Below are 19934 nucleotides of genomic sequence, written 5' to 3'. Positions count from 1 at the left end.
CGGCCGGTATCTCGCAGCCAATCAGCGCAGTACACTTCACCTCCGAGGCGGCGCGGGCGGCCAGTTAGGCTTCGGAACTACAGCCGCAGCTCTCGACCAATTAGAAGAGGGAACGTCAGAGCGCGGCGCCGCTACAGGAATCCGCTCAGCCCCGGCTCCCGCGAGTCGTAGAAAAGTACGTAAAAGGGCCGTAGGAAAATAGGTGTCAAAAGAGGGCAGCCGAAGTACACGAAGTTACCCCATCCGCTCCTTCGGACTCTCCCCAATCACGAGATTCCTCCTTCAGCACTGACCAGTTGCGGGAGGGTTTGATTCTGGTTATAAGTCTCGGAATTTCATTCATATAGAACTACGCGCTGGTGCGGAGCGGAGGGACAAGGGCTAAATAGGCGGGGACAATCACGGCGCCAACGGGACCGCGGAGGCATTGCTTAGGTGATCTTATTTTACCTTCTTCTAATAGCCCAGGAGAAAATTTGTCTCAGTTTCACAGAGAAGAGGCCGTGGAGACAGACAGACTGAGGTTCGGAGACAGCTTCTACCACTTCTTAGCGGTGAGAACAGCCCCACCCCTTACACATCAGTCTGAACCTGAGCTTCCTTATTTACAAACTTGACCTATTCACTGGCAGTGCTGTTGTGAAACTTTAATAGGAGAAAATCTGTAAACCGTCTAGCACAGCGTCTCGTACATTGTAAGCAGTCAATGAATAACTATTATTAGTTATGAGAACTGATTCCCCCCACCTACTTTTGCTAATCTCAGTAAAGGCACCACCTAGTTGTTCACGAAAAAACTCTAGGTGTGTTCCTTGATTTCTGTGCTGCATCCCCTATCCAATTTTTTAACTTTAAACTATAACCTGAATCTGTCCACTAATCCACATCTTCACTACCTCTCTGGGCTAAGTCACATCATCCCTCACCTGACAAGAGCTTCCTAACTGGTCTCCCAGCCTCCACTTTTAATGTCTCTTATTCACTCTGCCCTGCTCCCATGATTTTTTTTTTTAAAAAACGTGTTCGATCATGGCTTTACATTGCACCTAGAATAAAGTCCCACCTCTTTATGCTAGCTTATTAAAATAAACCTTATATGTCTCAGTAAAGCTGAACGATTTTTTTTTAACCTTATATGAGCTCTATCCTCACCTAGTATACTCCTTCCTGTGTTCCAGAAAAACTGGTTTCCTTTCTCTTTTTTGAATACACCAAGCTCATTCCTGCCTAGGGCCTTTGTTCTCTCTGCCTGAAACATTCATCCCTCAGATCCTAACATGGGCGACTCCTTTTTAAACACAAATACAAGCTTAAATATCACCACCTCAGAGAATACTTCCCTGAGCATGTGATCAAAGCCCCTGCTGAACCCCTTATTCTTACACCTTGTTTTATTTCATTGTTTCCATCCCTGCCTCCCACACTCATACAACTGGAATGCCAGTTTTCTGAGCACATGAAGCTGGATCGCCTTGTTCTATTTTATAGAAGAGTACCTTAGAACAGTGCCTGCCACAGAGTAACAGTTGCTTTAACTGTGATCTTCCTATGATGGCTTCTTATTCTTCAGGCCTCAGCTCAAATTCAGCACTGACTTCCTCACCTTAATCACTATCTGATATTATCCTATTTTATATTTCCTTAATATATATTATGTATTTTTCTTATTAAAATATGCACTCCAAGAAAGCAAGGACCTTATCTATTTCATTAACTGCTGTACTCCTAGTGCATATCACTGTTTCAGACACAGGGTGGTGCTCAATAAATAACCGCTGTCACAGAAAACATAGGCATAGAATCTGCTAAAGGTCTGAGCTACTTATTGGTGTATTCTAACCCAAAACTTTTTGAATCTAAAGCCCCTACTCTTTATCACTTGACTCATGCAGAATTAAGAGAAAGATAAGGTTACTGCTTTCAGGAAGATACCTACTAGGAGAGAGAAGCTATGTAAAAGAGGAACTAAATTGCATTCTATGGTCTTATTTACCTTTATATCGCCCACAACTAGAGACTATAAATGAACTAGGAAAGCAGGAAATGGCTAAAAATCATGAAATGGAAGTTTAAAGGAAAGTGTGATGTCTGCTGCTGGGTAGGATTTTAAAAAGCTTCATGAAGATGGTAATATGGTGGGAAAGCTAACAGTTACAGAGCTAACTCTGGGGTCTGCGGCTTCAGAAGGCCTGGGTTTATATCGACTCGCATGTGGCCTTAGGGGTGTGTTACTGTCACCTCTCTACGCCCTAGTTTCCTCATGAATAAAACAAATGCACTTAACATTAAGAGCTCCTGGGAAGACTGAGATAATACCGTAAAGGTGCTTTACATAGTGCCCAACCCAGAATAAGCACTCTCAAATGCAAACTGTCATTATCATTGTTATTACTGATCAAAGCTCGCTGACCTTTCCAGCAGCTATTGTCTAACCACAGTTGTGTGGAACGGGAGACTTCCTACTTCTCTGAGTTGAAAGGCGAGATCCCATAAAGAGGACGGGTCTGGCTCCAGGTCGCGCCATCTAGGGCTCCTAAGACCTTTGCCCAATTTTTCTCGGGCCGCTGGGTAAGCAATTGGTCACTCTAGCAACGTGTTCCTCCGGTTCTCGATGGTGCGAGGACTTGCGCTTGCGTGGTGGGTGTGGCGGCGGGCGAAGGGCAGGCCAGGCCAGGCCAGCCGGGCGAAGGGCGCTGCGGCGCGCGGAGAGGTGCCTACGCAGTGGCGCCTGCCTTCGCAGGTAACCGCTTTAGAGCCGGCGCCAGGGAGGGAAGGATGGGTGGTTACACTTCATGCTCGGGCTGGAGAGGCTGCCTTTGCTCTCGCTAGGTTTCGGGTCCGCTACGGACCCTGTCCGCTGGGGCTTCTCTGTTCGCGAAGTCGGGTCAGAGCGCGGGAGCGGCCCACGCGGCTTCCTACCCCGGACGGCATCGGGGGTGGCGGCGAAGACTGGAGGACCGCCTCGGGCCTCACGCCAATCTCCCCGCCTGAAAAACCCTAACCCCAGCGCACTGGGGGAGTTTTTTGAACTGGGAAAGAGCCCCAGTTTATGTTTGTTTACGAATTTAGCCCACTCGAGTCTCGGAGTTAGAGGGTTCAGCTCCAGGATCTGGCTTTTGATTGCACGCTTCAGGCACAGGAGCTCAGTACCTCACGGAACGGAACAGCCCGTCTCCATTTTGGGGCGAATTAAGATCTTCACATAACTTCCATCGTCTGGTTTTCCTCACAAGGATGCTAAACCATTCCCGTATTCGAAGACAGCTGCCATTTCTACCCTTCCTTTGGGTTCATGCTGCCATGTTCCTTCACTTGGAAAATGGCTTTACATGACCTCAGGTTCAAAGCCATTCGTTATGGTAATTCTCTTCTGGATCCACTCCCATTATTCGGAGATTTTCCAAAAACTGGGTTCCTAAATTACATTTGCAAACAACACAGTTCTCAAGTCAGTTCTAATCCAGAGCTGTGCCAGTTTAAGTATGTGACTTTGGATAAATCTCTTCTTTAAGCCTCCGTTTTCTAATCTGAAAATGGGATAATCATACGTATCTCCAGGTGGTTGTGAGGATGAAAGAGGTGAAGTATATATACAAAATATTTAGCATGCTACCTGGCACATAGTAAGCACTCACTGTCAGTTATTTTTTGAACAGGTATATCCCCAAAGAAGCACAATTTCCTTAGAATCAAATACAAAATAAAATAATAGCAATAAAACATTTTTCATCAGTCATGTAAGGAAGGTTATTTAAGTGATGTTATTTAGTGCCGAGAAGTGCTAAGAGAGTACCTTGGTCAAATGATGGTACAATTTGATACAGTCATTTTAGAAAGCTATGGAGATATATTCAGAAATGTCAGTTACACAGTTTCACAAATGCACATCTGAAATTTTTCCCTGGTAAATAAAGCAGAAAATAGACAAAAGGGTGGTATAGCATTTATAATAGTGAAGATATTTAAACTTTTTATAATGGAAATTTTTAATACACAACAGTAGTATAGGTCAGTGACCCCCGTGTGCTCTTCACTCATCTTTAACAATGATCAATATTTTGCCTATCTTGTGAAAAACTTTAAATCTAGTAAAGGTCTAAAAATAGAACAATTGAATAAGGTAGGGTACATTTATTTAGAGTGCTATGAAGCTTTTAAAATACAGAATTCTAAGTATGGTATCACAATTATGAAAATTCAGAAACTAACATCTAATCTATGTACAGAAAAAAGAAAGGGAGTACAATAAAATACTAATTAGTTTCTGTTTGGTGGTGGGACTGTGGATAATTTACTCCTTTTCTATTTTTATATGTTTTATAAATATTCCATAAAAATCATATATCGTTATAACAAAAGAACACCAAAATCTAAAAATACTACACCTGAACATAATACATTATACCTGTTACAGAGACTAGCTTTCACTTCATCCGTTTCTGTAGCCTACATTTACATGAACATTCTTATCTGCCATCTTGTATTAGTGCTTCATATTGAACTTATATGGTCAGCTCACACGTCCAAGTCTTTCTTTAACCAGCCATCCTCTATGTGTAAGTGATTTGAGTCTGAAGTTTATTTCTTTAATTTTGACTAGTTTTCCTCCTCAGGATAGAGCAAAATTTCTTGTGGTAGGGTGACTCCACCTATTTCTTTTCCAACTCATACCTCATGCATGTATTCACTCTTTTTAAAATAACAGTTTTGAACAATTCAAGTAAGATAATTGTTTTATCACAAAATTTTTCTTGCTCAAATAGATTGTGATAAGAACTGACCAAAAATCTATTCTGCTCTTGGTTAATGAGCTAGATCTGCTTTTTAACCTGATAAAAGGGAGTTTTGTTTCAAATCAATTTTTGAAGAAACTTTGTTTCCTAGGTATGCAAAGAAGCCTTTTTACACAGATGTCCTTTGAGATAATATGGATCAGTCCGGAGTTCTCCTCTGGGTGAAAGCAGAACCTTTTATAGTGGGTGCCTTGCAGGCCCCTGCTCCATCCAAGTTCAGTCTTCACTACCTCAGGAAGATATCCACCTATGTGCGAACCCGGGAGGGAGCTTACCCACGACTGTACTGGTCTACATGGAGGCACATTGCATGTGGGAAGCTGCAGTTGCCTAAGGATCTGGCATGGCTTTATTTTGAAATATTTGATAGTCTTGCAGCGAAGGCACCAGAGGAGCGCCTAGAGTGGTCTGAGATTCTGTCCAACTGCACATCTGAGGATGAAGTCGAAAAGCAGAGAAATCAGGTATGGATCTATATGTATATGTACGTCTGTTTAGTTACTTTGGGAAATAAAATTTTTAATTTTTAAATTTTTTAAGTAAAAAATTTTCTTTAAAAATTTTTAAATGTATAGACTAGCTGTATAGTATGCATTTTTAGGTTAACTACAATTGTGATCCCAAAGAACTATTTAACTTTTAGGAGTTCCAGTTTGGTAGTATTTAATGGATTTAATGAATTAGTCCTTACTTGGCAATCCTTATTCACCTGTTTCTAAAGGGGTGTTATAGGAATCCTGTAATTGAAAGAGGGAAATATTTTCATTGACTTTAAAAGTGTTTCGAGGTCAGTGAGTACTTATGAACCACTGATGTGTTGTAGTCCGAGCGCCTTACTCTTTTTAAGTGAGGATCTATTATGTGCTGGGATTCAAAGAACAGCCTTTCTGCCTTCATGAAGCTGATAGACTAGTAGGGGATGCTGGTGTGTAAAAAAGTGCTATTCAGTAGTTTGGTATGTACAATAATAAAAGTATGCTTAACATACAGAAATAGAATAGAGAGGAGAGTGATTAATTCTTGTAGAATTGAGGAAGGACTTCACAGAGAATCCATATTAATCAGAATAGGGTTAGTTATAGTGACAAACCATCCAGCATTTCAGTGGTTTAGCACAATAACAGTTTATTTCTCATTCATGCAGCAGTGGAACACGGGGCATCTCTAGGCTGCTGTTGTCCAAGCAATGACTCAAGAATCTAAGCTGCTTCTATCTTTTGGAGCCACTATTATATTAGTCAGATTTGATGCAGTTAAAAACAAACAAAAATGAAATTCCAGTGGCTTACAGTAATAAAGGTTTATTTCTTACTTATTTTACATGTGGGCTGCACCTTAGTTATGGCTTTCTTCCAGGTTGTGACTTGGCTTTGTGTTCTTATTTGAAGACCCAGGCTGAGGAAATAGCTTCTGTATAGGTCATCTATTCTTGTGACAGAAGGGAAAAGCAGCATAACAAGAGGAAACTCACGATGCCTCTTAAAACTTTTGATCAGATGTAACAAGCTATTACTACTTTCATCCATTAGCTAAAGATTTGTCATATATCCATTCCTAAAATCAATGAGAGAAGAAGGTAAACTACCTCACAGGCAGTAAGGAAAATTTCCTCGTCTGTGTAAGCGTCTTGAAGGATAGAGAAATGAACTGTTGCAAGTATAATACTATTTGCCACAGCCATGCCCATTAGGGTCTCAGAGTTCTTCACTTCCATTTATTTGGAAGAGTTTTTTGGAGGCTTGAAAGTGGTATATGAAAATCCACCCACATTCTGTTAATAACCCAGTTATACCATATCTAACTTGAAGAAAGGCTGGGAAATGCCATCTAATTGTGTGCCCCGGAAGGAAAGAAAAAGTACTTAACATCTAGCGAGTCTCTGCCATGTGAGGTAATATAGGTATAGTCCCAGATGTATTACTTCACTTTTTTGCCTCTCCTGTATGTATATAGGAGTGGATATATAAGGATAATCATGTGCTTCAAATTCAGAGTTTCAAACTACACCCTTCTTCAAATAAGAAACAACTTATAAACATCTATCAGAACAGTAGCTTTTTTTTTTTTTTTAAGTCAAACACCTCTTTAAGAATGTGATGAAAACCTGAAGCCTGCTCCCTACAAAATGCACATACACCAAAAAATTACATACAATTTCAGGTGTTGCACTGATATCCTAAACTTGTGAGGTAAATCAGTGTGTGAGCCTTAGCTTAACTGACTTCTGTGTCTTGACTAAATTCCCTTCTTCCTTTCTTTTATCTATTTATTCATATTACTGGGTTTGTTTTTTTTTTTAACAGTAATTCTAAACTTCTGAAATAATATACTTTTAAAAAGTATATACTTCATCCTTTATTCTTCATCAGTTTTGGGAGCGAATGTCTATGGCCATAGGCACTCTATAGCTTTCTGAGAAAGTAAGTGACCCCAATTTAATTAGTTTTAGAAACTTTTACATGTGGGTATCAAATACTAGCAATGTTTCTACATTTGCCTTCTTGGGATCAATAAACTGTTGCAAATTTATTTTACTATATCTATTTAGTTATGGTTTTAGGACATATGTTCATCATTTATTTTCTTGAACAGCTTTCAGTGGACACCCTACAGTTTCTGCTCTTCTTATACATACAGCAGCTAAATAAGGTCTCTCTGAGGACATCTTTGATTGGAGAAGAGTGGCCTAGTCCCAGAAACAGATCTCAATCTCCTGACCTTACTGAAAGATCCAGCTGTCATAATAAGGTACTGTTTAAATTTTGGCGTACTTCTCTGAAAGGGATAGTTTGTGAGGGAGATGGTTTGCCTTCATTAAAAATTATGTTGAGATTATTTATGTAAGCCACTGATTTGCTGGCTTGTTTTATTTTGCTTTGCATTTTACTTTTCTTTTCAAAATTATACAAAATCAATGCGTGGGATCAATAAAAATAGAGAAATGATTTCGGTTTCTTCACTGACACAAAAATCATTTACATGATTTTCAGGCAAATCAGTTACTATACTCTTATTAGCATTACTTCTTTTTGCAAATTTAATGAATTTGAATTGAATTTGACTGAGGATAAATGAGAGACGCAGTGTCTGCAAGGTCTGTTGAAATATACTGAAAAAATTTTTGTAAAAGTATCTTCTTATATATTTAAGTAATATGCTTAAGTATACTTAAGGTCATCATGCTTGAGTAATTATTTATGATGTGATAACCTAGAAGTTAAATTTAACTGCCTCACATTGTGACTTTTAGAAAATCTTATTTCTTCTTTCTGTTTTTGTAAAAAAAACAATGTTTTTAACTTGCTAATGTAAAAGTATTTTTAAAAACAAAGAAAAATATAGATCTCAGTATTATTGCCATGTTCAGATTCTTTAATCTCCTTTTTCAAAGAAATCCGTTCACTCTATATATTTCATAATGCTATTCCCTCCTGGTTCTGCTTCTGATTTTTTCTTTTTACTCTTCTTCATGAGCCTCTCTCTCCCTGGTCCTTAGGAGTCACTGTTCCCTTAGGATTCTGCCTGTGGCAATTTTTTCTTCTCATTTAACATATTTATTCAGAATAATTTTTTCTCTTCTCATGACTTTGTATATCTTGATGACTCCTGAGTTTTTCTCCCTTCTAGATTTCCCTCTGTACATAGATACCGTATTTGTACCTTCAATTCAGAATGTCCAAGTCCAGATATGTTAGAGATGCCAGTCATTTCCTGCTGTTTTCACACCTAGTTCCTCTTGAGTGGGCACCATATAGAGATAGTATTTTGAACTAAGGTAGCCTGCATTCAAATCTGGCTCTGATACTTAATAAAAATACCACATGATTTTAGTCAAATCAGTTAAGTTTTCTAGGCCTTGACTTTCCTTCCCTAAACAGGGATAATCCTATTTCTGAATAGCTGTGAGAATTCATGAGATTTGTTGCATAGTAAATACCAGTAAGTGGTGATTCTGATTTGTGCTATAGCATGACCTCTCCCAACAACTGGTTAGACCAGAGATGAACACTTCACTGGAGTAGTCCATTCATTTGTATGTGTTTGAAATTGGTCTTATTTGAAATGATGACCTGGCCCAATAGTATCCCTAGGGACTGAAGAAATTACCAGTTGGCAGTGATGGGTGCTTGAGCTAACAACTCTTGTGGCCAGATTAGCCACCAAGTTAATGATTAACCAGAGTTATGAGGTTATTAGGAACTCTGAGGTAATCAGAGAAAAAGAAGAGAATGGAACAGCAGAAAGACACTGGCCACTGAGAACCGGGTTCAAGACGACTTTCCAGTTACAGTTCTGAGGAAGCCTACCTATACTGCAGTTTGGAAGACGATTGTGTGTCCCTACAGTAAAATCTCCTTTACTTGTATTAACTTGAATTCCCTCTGCAAGTAAAAGTCACCACTAGTCATTCATGCTCTCTCTTATCACCCATACCTAGTTAGTTGTTAAGTCTTACTAATTCTGCCTCCAAATAGTCTGCCTCCAGATTATTTAAAAATCTGTCCCTTTTCTTCGTATTTAAGCCTAATGACATTTTTTGTTGTTGTCGCCTTTATTTCTGTAATTCAATCCTATCTGGTCACCCTGCTACTATTCTACAGTCCACCCACTACATTGGACTTTCCAAAATGCCAATGGATTATATCCCTCTCCTATAGAAACTCTGTCAGTGAATTCTCCTTGTTATTGTTGTTTTCATGTTGTACTCCATGGGGCCACATCAGGGCCTATTATGAGGGAGAGGGATACAGCAAGAGGGAGAAACAGGTGAGGCTGATAAGATAGCTCTGTTCTCTGGCATCCAAATGAGAGTTTATTAAAAAGAAAAAAAAGGAATAGCTATTTAAATAGTTTGAAGTCCCTGGCACACAAAGTCCAGGTGTTTTCATATTTTATACAAGAACTTTCATGATTGGTCCCTGCATTTTAACTTTTTTTAACCTGTCACTTCCCAGCATGCTTCACTCAGAACTTCCAGTTCTCTGAACACAGCAGGTAATTTTACTCCTGTGGGCCTTGGCTTCTGCTGTTCCCTATGTCTCAAATGCCTTTTTTTTTTCTTGTCTCCTTGCCTAACATCAAGAATCTATTTAAATAGCACCCACTACAATTTTTTTCCCCAAGTGGAGTTCATTGTTTCTCTCATGCTCATAGAATGTCTTTACAGATCTCTTGCTATAGGTTTTATCTGATCATGTCATAGTTATTGTTTATAATGTCTTTTCACTACATAGAGTTCCTTAAAGACAGGAACTGTGTCTTATTCAGTTTTCATAATTTATCACTTAACATTACTCATATCACATAAGAGGTATTCAAAAGATATCTGTCAAATGAATAAGCTAAGTCATTGGGACATCTGCCCACTTAAAGCTTATTTCCAAAGTTATAGCTGCTCTTAAATCTAGTTACCATAAGATTAGTTGCCTTGTTTCATCCAGTGGAATTTGAAATTTTTCTTTAATTTGAGCAGATAAATGAAGAAACCCAATGCTTCATCAAATAAATGTTTAAGGTGGTTATGATATGAAACTTTTAGAGTATTTACCAGGTGTGTTACCTTGGGCAAGTTTTTTTAACCTCTCCGTATCTCTAGTTTCTCATCTGTAAAATGGACCATCTTAAGGTTGTTGTTAAGATTAAATATGTTGATCTTTGTATAACACTTAGTACTTGGCATATACAGAGGGTTAGATATTAATATTACTTTTAAATTGGCTAAAGTGGAGAAAGAATCTGTTTATACCTATTGCATACACACGCACAAAAATCTTTATGAGGTTTATTTGACACCTTAAATGCTTTTAGGGGGATAAGGCAAAGTACAAATACAAAATAACTAAAATATAAAAGGTTTAGGTCTTATAGAATCTCTTTATTTTGTTAAATGTGATTTCTTTTGATCTTTTTTTTAGAACTGGAATGATTACAGTCACCAGACCTTTGTCTCTGATCATCTGTCAGATCTTCTTGAGCTGCTTTTAGATCCAGAGCAACTCACTGTATCCTCTCATTCAACCCATAGTAGTCTAGTCTCTCGAGAAGCGGTCGTGGCACTCAGCTTTCTAATTGAAGGTACAGTGAGTAGAGCTAAGAAGGTGTATCCACTTCATGAACTTGCACTGTGGCAACCACTACATGCAGAAAGTGGCTTCTCAAAGATCTCGAAGACCTTTTCTTTCTACAAGCTTGAAGCCTGGTTGAGAGCCTGTTTGACTGGGAATCCATTTGGTACATCTGCTTGCCTCAAATCTGGAAAGAAATTAGCGTGGGCTCACCAAGGTATTTTATATTTTAATCTATATTAAATTGAATGACAAGGAACCTAGTGTTTATCATATACTAATGATCACACACCTGCTCTAGAAGAATTAAATACTGCTACTATAAAAGAGAAAAAGAGAACATCTGTCTTTTGTGTATGCCTTTTTCTCTCAATGCAGCAACAGAGAGATGATTTATTAGTCCTGGTCAGTTTGGTTGCACTTAACAGAAATTCCAAATTCAGTTAGTCCTCTTTTTACTCTACTTTTCTCTTTTTGACTCTTTCTTCCTTTAGTCTCATATGCTCATTTGCTTGAGGCTTTTCTGTTTCCTATGCCCCACAGCAGAATTTGGCATTCCACAGTTACAACCTCAGAGAGTTGGTGAAGAGATGAGGTCCTTTTTAGCTCCACAGACACAAGCAGAGTAGATATTTTTGAATCGGAAATTTAAATTTGTCATGGAGGGGATCTGGCCTTGGTTGTTGCATCAGGTATTCATCTTCCTGATAGTCCAGCGATGGCTAAAAGGATAGATTCAGGTGCTCTATGACTTCTTGGGGCCCAAGTATAAATTTAAAGAGAAGTAGGTGTCTAAACTGAGGCAAACTCCAGGCAAAATTAATGGAAGGGGTGGGGGGGAACTAGAATAAACTTCCATGATTTCTGAATTCCAAATATAAAGAAAAAATAGCTTCCAGGAAAATGTTTAAAAAAATTAGTTATGTAATGGTAGAAAACAGAAAATGGTTAGCCAACATCTACAGAATCTTGAATAAAAACATAGTGACCTATGAATTCTTTATCCAATCAAGCTATTGTTCTAGTATGAGATCAAAGACTCAGCCTATTAGGCTCCCATAAATATGTAGGAGATAATACATAATTCTTGATGTCGATAAAAGAATATAGGTTCAAGTAAATTTCTAAATGTTGTTAGGGTAGGTGCTAGTAGGAAAGAGGAGATCTAACCTCTTAGGATTAGACTAAAATGTTAGCAGTGATAGATAATTGGATAACAAGTAATTTTTTCTTGTTTTACTATTAGTATTTAAAATGTTTCTGCAGTAACCATGTATTATTTATCTAATAAAAAGAAACAATAAGGATTGTTTTAAAAGAATAATAATAGCATACTTAAGTGTTCTCTTAACATTTAGGCAGTATTCTTTACTAGGGTGTCCTGATGGCTTATAGGGAAGTACAGTCTGAGAAGCTAGTCATATAATGGCAGGACTATGTTAGGAGAGCATAGAGTGTCAGTTTGTGCAAGACACTGTATATGAGAGGAAGCCATGCTTTCAGTAATGATCTGGGGAGTAAAGACATGAATCCAAATTGAATTCATGGAATGTTGTGGTAAGAAACTTAGGAGGGGTTCCGAATTAGTGTTACAGAAATTTAAAGAGATTATGTAAGTGTAGGAATGACAAATTAAAACATCTTGGAGGAGAAAATATTTTAGTTAACTCAGCTCTGCCACTTACCCTAGGCATATTACTTAACTTGAGGGGTAGATCTGAAAAATATCTTAGACATAGGCAATCTTGAATGGATTATAGGTTTAAAAATTTTTTAACAAAAAATTATGAAATTTTGCAAACATACAGAAAAGTATAGAGAATAGTATAGCAAACACCTCTTAACCCAATTCCCAGATCTAACATTTTTTTAAACCTCACATATATCTAATTTTAGACATGTATACATGTAGAAATATGTTACTTCATATGATTATTGTTTGTCTTTGATTTGAAACTATCTCATTTATTTATATTTTTCTTAAATAGTTGAAGGGACGACCAAAAGAGCTAAGATTGCTTGTAATACTCATGTGGCCCCTAGGATGCACCGCATGGTGGTGATGAGCCAGGTTTATAAGCAGACATTGGCCAAGAGCTCAGATACTCTGGTGGGGGCACATGTAAAGATTCATCGTTGCAACGAATCTTTTATATATCTGCTCTCTCCTTTACGGTAAGCAGTTTTCACAATGTTCTGACATTTTGAAATTTTCTTTGGGCTAGGATTGATCCTTTTTTTGCCATCAGAGAATATTATAATCAAATATTTTTTATTCTCATTCATAGGAATTTACCTCATTTTTTTCATTTTTCAGATCTGTGACAATTGAAAAGTGCAGGAATAGCACCTTTGTCTTGGGTCCTGTACAGACAGCTCTTCACCTCCACAGCTGTGACAGTGTTAAAGTCATTGCTGTTTGCCATCGTTTGTCCATCTCTTCTACAGCAGGTTGTGTCTTTCACATTCTGACGCCTACACGCCCACTTATTCTCTCTGGGAACCACACAGTAACTTTTGCCCCTTTTCATACCCATTACCCAATGCTAGAGGACCATATGGCCAGGACTGGCCTTGCTACAGTGCCTAACTATTGGGATAATCCAATGATTGTGTGCGGAGAGAACAGTGACACACGAGTCTTCCGACTCTTACCACCATGTGAATTCTATGTATTTATTATTCCCTTTGAAATGGAAGGGGACACAACAGAGATACCTGGGGGTCTTCCATCTGTGTATCAGAAAGCACTGGGTCAAAGAGAACAGAAGATACAGATCTGGCAGAAAACTGTGAAGGAGGCTCGTTTGACAAAGTGAGTATTTTCTGGAAGTAATAATTTGTCTTTTATGTAAAATTCCATGGAAAACAAATTAATCTGCATTCATTTATAGCTATACCAAAGTTATAAAAAATTCATAATGTGACTTTAGTTAAGGCTTGAGTTTCAGGTCAGTATTCTAGGCACTGTTTGGTTAGGGGATGAGAGTGAATCAACTACTAGACTCACTTTTTTAAAGAAGCTTAAGTTTAGTTGGCAGATATAAAACTTACATGAATGAAGGTAATATACAGAATATGCCACATATTCTATCTTAAATGGATTAGTTTTCATTTTTAATTTACTTACTGTGCTGATAGTTCTCAAACTGGGTTATGTATCAGAATCATCCAAGGGGCTTGTTAAAAATACACACCACAGATAGACTTTCCAAGGGTGAATTCCTTATGCTAGTCCATGAACTAATGCCAGTTTTTGTTAAAGTTTTCCATAATTCATGTTTCCCTAGTTTATACAGTGTTTAAAAATAAAACTAAGCTTAGTTCATTTAAAATACTGGTTTTTATTCTGATATTATTTCCTTCCCACTTTTGGGTACTAAAATATCTTATTTTTAATAACATGCTTGTGATAGTAGATGGTTGTTGTTTATGTCCACCACAAAATTTTATTTCAAGGGTATTGGTCTTTGGTTTCTAGAAGCTAAGGACACACTATCTGGTTTATAGAGATTCAGAAAACAATCAATGTAGGTAGTCAGGGAAGATTTCTGGAAGAAATAGAATTTACGTTGCACTTTGAAGAATAAGCTGAATTTGGATGGGAAGTGAGGACTGAGCAGAATAGTTTCAATAGTATTAGAGGAGCAGGTGTGGAAGCAGAAACAGACCTTAGGTATCCTGGAAATCAATTGCTGAAATAGGATTCTGGGTATGGAATAATGGTATTTGGGCTTGTATGGTAGATTGAGCCAGGTTATATAGAATCTTGAATGTCAGGCAATGAAAGTTAGACTCAACCATTAAAGGGCTTTAAACAATGGACCGAAGCTGTTTCATTTATTCAGGAACATTTATAATATGCAAAACACTTTATTAGATGCTATGGCAGATTTAAAAATGTGTAAGGAAGTATGGTTGGCACAGATGTAGATCCTCTGGGTAGAGAGATGTAAAAGAGAGAAGTCAGGGTGCTATTACAATGGTCTAGACTAAGTAAACTGGACTAGAGTAGGGAGAATGGGGGTAGAGACCAGAAATACTTTGACAGGAGGCTGGACACAGTGTAAAATTTTGTGAAGAAGACAGGAAAATCAAAGATGACTCAAAAAAATGAAGCCCAGTTTAAAAACTTTTGATTAATCAGTTTTCTTCTGGAAAGAATAGCACATACAACTTGAAGTTGTATGTACTCAGAATAAATAATTATTTTTTGTGCAAGTATTTGGTATTTAATCAAATTTTATTTGTTATATATATTAGGAGGAACTTAGGAAGCATAGTACCAAGAGATTGTCTACTTGAGAGCTGGAGCTAGTTTGAGAAAAGGGCATGGAGTTCTCTTGGGGGATAGTTACATGAAATGCCATATGTCCTGTTAATACCTTGATCATTATGACCGTTTTCCTTAAGCCAGAAAAACTCTTCATTAATTGGATTCCATTTGCCTGCTATTAGTTATTTTTTGTTTGTTTTTCTGGTTGTCATTATCTTGGAGAGTGGCAGCTATTCCAAAATGTTTTTATTTCTTATGGTTCAAAACTGCTCTTTGCTGTATGAGTAAAAATGCTTATTTTAATAAGATTATTAGATTTTAATTAGTTTTATTAGATTTTAAGATTAGCGTTGTTCTTTGGATAGCTGTGTCTAGATTGTACTGGAAAGTACTCAGACTCAGGAATTAGTACTGATCATACCACTTTACCATTGACACGAGTCTATCATTTAATCTCTCTGGCTCTTAATTGTATCATATATAAAGTATATTTTTGCACCCGATGAGATTGATGTGAAGGTTTAATAAGATAATTTGTAGTAAATATGTGTGCATGAGACACTATGTGTAGTGGTATGTGCTGTACTGTGTTTAGTAGTATGAGTGTGAGACAGTTTAGTGATGTGTGTGAGATACATTTTGTGGGTGAGATTGTTTACCAAGAATATCTGAGACCTAACCTAATTAAGTTCATTCTAAGAGGAAACAATAATTTAAAAAAGGCTTGGTCCAGCCTGGTATTTTCTGGAGGCATTTTTGTGGCTTTGTTCTCATCATATGGATTAAGAGATGAAATATATAATACGTAGCTACCCAATTGCATTTAGACTCTTTAAAACAATGGCTACCTGTCAAAAAATGTAAAGATCCAAAACAGTTACAACTCGTGCTTTAACTAGGGATTCATTGTGATAATATGCTGCTGTTATCTTTTATAAACATTCTGCCTGGTTTGTATCTCATGAATTGAACCTCCAAGACATTAATATTTACAGACCAGTTATTCTCAGTTTATCATATCATAGAATAATGATGATGACCATAATACTCAATATGTATTGAGCACTTATTATGTGCCAAGAACTATGCTAAGCAGTCATTTATTTTTTATAACAATACCCTGTTACAGGGGAAACTGAGGAAGAGAGAGAGATTAAGTAATTTACCCAAAGTCACATAGGAGCTAGGATTCACACCTAGTCAGAACACTACCCAGCATCACTTGGTCCTCAGCCAATATCTGTTGAGTGAATAACCACAGTAGAACAAATCAGTAATTACTGATAAGTCTTTACAAAGAGAATATTGTATCTGACCAAATTTATTTTTCTGGGTGATGTTCCAATGTATGGAACTGAACAGGACAGTTATTTGGAGAGAACAAATGGATAGCTAGTATCCTATAAGGTGTTTTGTAATCACTTGGAGTAAGATTGCTATGAATTTGTGTTCAACATTCTTTTTGCTCTCAATTGTGGTTTTAGAGATCAAAGGAAGCAGTTCCAGGTACTTGTGGAGAACAAGTTTTATGAGTGGTTGATTAATACAGGACATCGCCAACAGCTGGACAGCCTTGTGCCCCCTGCAGCAGGTTCCAAACAAGCAGCAGGATAAGACTCCTACATCAAAACACTGGTAAGCATTTATAATGCAGACCACTTAAAAAAAAATTATTTTAGAAAAATCTTGTAAGCATACAAAAAAACTACATAGAATGTTATGTTACCAATCATTGCTGAATTTTTCCCTCTGCGCCCACTTGCACATACAGACCTTTTATAGTGAGGAGATCAGCCAGAATATTCAGGTGGAGCCTATAGAATTATAGGCAAACATAATGACCACGTTTCATCTTTTTTGCATCTTGCCTAGGACAAATTATATTGTCCAAAGATACTACTTTCCCCATATATAGCTTTAAGTTTTATTCCCCCTTTCTAACACATCTTTCCTCTTTCCCATCACCCACACATAAACAAGTTAATAAATCAGGTGATCTTTGTTCCCTACCCATATAAGCATTAATAAATTATCAGAATTAATCCAAATGATTTGAATACTGAACTCCAGGCAATCACAGATTCAACAGATGAGAATGTGGATATAGACAAATTTAGTAGAAATTGTTTAATACAAATATTTGATGTTTTTTAAATAGAAATTAGTTTACTTTGCCATTTTAAAGTATTTCTAAAGACTGACAATAGGAAAACAGAGGACATAAATAGGTAGAAAAATACATAGAAACACAAAGATGCTCACCTTCCCTTAAAATTAAAGAAACGTAGAATACTATTTTTATCTATTAGATTTACAAGGATCAAAAACTGGTGGTATACAACACTGACAAGACAGTTTACCTACCACTAGGGAAAGTATTAATTTGTGTAACTTCTCTGGAGGATAGCTTGACAAAATCAGAATTAAAAATACACATATTCTTTGGCTTAGCAATTTTGTTTCTTATATATACATTTATATACAGATATATGTAAGAAATATGTTCATTGCAGCATTGTTTGAAATAGCTATAGACTGGAAACAACCCAAATGCTTCTCAGTATTGGGCTGGCGCTTAATGAACTCATATATACGTGTCATGGAATGCATCTTTAAAAAAGAATGAGTGATCTTTGAGCCAGGAGGTGGGAGGAATTGGGTGGGTGTGTGAGTAAAATGTTCCTTTGTGTTTGAAAAAGGAGAGTGATTATCACACGTCTTTATATGCTAATTATATGCCATAAAATTTTCTGAAAGGATGTAAAGAAATTGTTAATAATGTTTGTCTTCGAAAAATGAGATTGAATATCTAGGGTGGGAGAAAACTTACTCTTAATTTTAATTGAGATAGAATTCACATGCCGTAAAATTCATCTTTTTAAAGCAAGAATTCAGTGACTTTTGTTATATTCACAAATTTGTGCAACCATCACCATGAACAAATCCAGAACGTTTTTATGACCCTAAAAATAAACCTCATACGTGGAGGCAGTCACTCTTCATTCCTACAACTCCCAATATCTCCTCTTTCCTCCAGTCTCTGGCAACCACTAATCTACTTTTTGTCTCTTGATTTGTCAACTCTGGAACTTTTATATAAATGGAATCATACAACATGTGGCCTTTATGTCTGACTTCTTTCACTTAGCATACGTTTTCAGGTTTCATCCATGCTATAGCAGCATGTGTTGGTATGTCATTCCTTTATGGCTGCATAATACTCCATTGTACTGATATAACACACTTTGTTTTTCTGTTCATCAGTTGATGGACATTTGAGTTGTTTCCACTTTTCAGCCACTGTGACTAGCACTGCTGTGTACTTTTGGGTACAAATTATTGTGTGGACATGTTTTCATTCCTCTTAGGTATGTACCAAGGAGTAGAAAGTCATGTTTAACTTTTTGACTAACTGGTGAACTGGTTTCCAAAGCTGCAAAGTCTTATTCTTTATTGTTTACTTTATATATTGTTCACATTTTTAAAATGTGGATTTATTTTAATAAAAAAGGAATTTTATAATATTTAATTAATACCAATATTAAGAATTAGAAATCTGATGAATATTATAAGGAAATGGGAACTATAACAGGGTAAAATTTTAGGTTAAACTAGTCCCCATTGCCTGCCAATTTTTTTTTTTTTTTTTAGGTGAGGCAACACTTGGTTGACCTCACAGATCGCAAAGAACTTGTCTGCTTATAATCCCTTATTTTTTATTTGTTTTTTATGCCTATAGCACCTGGTCTTCCTAGGTGGTCTCCCATCCAAGTACTAACCAGGCCCCCAAACCTGCTTAGCTTCCGAGACCAATATTTTGTTTATGTATGAGTTTCGTTTCTTTTATTGTAAACTAATGTGATCCTTAGAAAAAAAGGAATATAATTAACTTTAAACTTAATGTATTTTATTATTCTAAACTGTCATCTTACCTTAATAATTTATGTGATTTTTTTTAAATGCAAAGTTTTTTTTCTAATTATTTGCATAAAGGCAATAGACAATTAATTTTAATTTTGTTTTGTTTTGTTATCTTCAGGGCCCTGGAGACATGAGGATGAATGGAAGATGGTGCACATCTTGAAATTAAATTGGGAAGGTGCCCTGGCTGCTTAAGAGACTTTGAGGCTTTTTCTTCCTATTAAGACCTTCCTATTTAAGACCATACTCTTTTATTACCGTTTAGGTTGAATTTTAGGTAAACTTCTGACTATGATATAAACATATTGTTTATAGAACATCAGAAAACTCATCTTTGTGATACCAGAATGAAAAAGTAGATGAAGGCAGTTCCATTGTGTATATATTAATATTAAAGTGATTGAATATAGATTTCCTAGTAAACACATTTTGATTTATATGATGAAAGGGTTTCATCCTTTCTAGAGTTAAGAGTTTTATAGTTCTTTGTAACTAAAAGGAAATTGTTCCTTTTGAAAAATGATTGGAAAGAAAGTATAATTTGTTGGTTTATAAATATAGCAGAGAGAGTTTTATATGAAGATATTTTAGTCCTTAAACTATGAAAGTTAATGAAACTATAAAATCTTTATTTTTCATTTTCTGATTCAAATTTTCAATAAACAAGTTCTAAAAAGTAATTTTCTCTTTTCGATAAAAATATAAAGTTTTACTTTTAACTTTAGAAAAGGCTCCAATGTTATTCTGTGACTTTAAATCAAAATAAAATTTACATTTGATTGAGAAAGCTATGTTCTTTAGCTCAAGTAAAACAATTAGCACATTAGCTGAATGAACCTGATTGGTGATAAACATGGTTTCAAGTGCTTAGTAATTATA

General features: G+C 36.6%; 1 protein-coding gene across 4 annotated transcripts; it reads left to right on the top strand.

The window, feature by feature from the left end:
- The first annotated feature begins 103 nt into the window (after nt 1-103).
- Nucleotides 104-19838, top strand: TBCCD1 (TBCC domain containing 1). 4 transcript variants are annotated; one of them, XM_016136249.2, is made up of 9 exons: nt 104-175; nt 464-554; nt 4885-5257; nt 7386-7541; nt 10709-11075; nt 12847-13033; nt 13176-13673; nt 16619-16769; nt 19174-19838. In XM_016136249.2, exons 3-8 carry the CDS (start codon nt 4928-4930, stop codon nt 16746-16748), a joined length of 1668 nt encoding a protein of 555 aa, XP_015991735.2. In that variant the 5' UTR covers nt 104-175; nt 464-554; nt 4885-4927; the 3' UTR covers nt 16749-16769; nt 19174-19838. The 4 variants fall into 4 exon arrangements, with proteins under 4 accessions (XP_015991735.2, XP_015991738.2, XP_015991737.2 ...); XM_016136252.2 differs by lacking the exon at nt 104-175 and having other exon boundaries at nt 185-554; nt 13176-13309; nt 13409-13673; XM_016136251.2 differs by lacking the exon at nt 104-175 and having other exon boundaries at nt 185-554; nt 7431-7541.
- The last annotated feature ends 96 nt before the right edge of the window (nt 19839-19934 follow it).

This window comes from Rousettus aegyptiacus, unplaced genomic scaffold (genome assembly GCF_014176215.1).
Source record: "Rousettus aegyptiacus isolate mRouAeg1 unplaced genomic scaffold, mRouAeg1.p scaffold_m13_p_4, whole genome shotgun sequence".
Taxonomy (NCBI): domain Eukaryota; kingdom Metazoa; phylum Chordata; class Mammalia; order Chiroptera; family Pteropodidae; genus Rousettus; species Rousettus aegyptiacus.
Note: the sequence above shows the minus strand (reverse complement) of the source record. Positions and strands in the feature narration are given on the sequence as shown.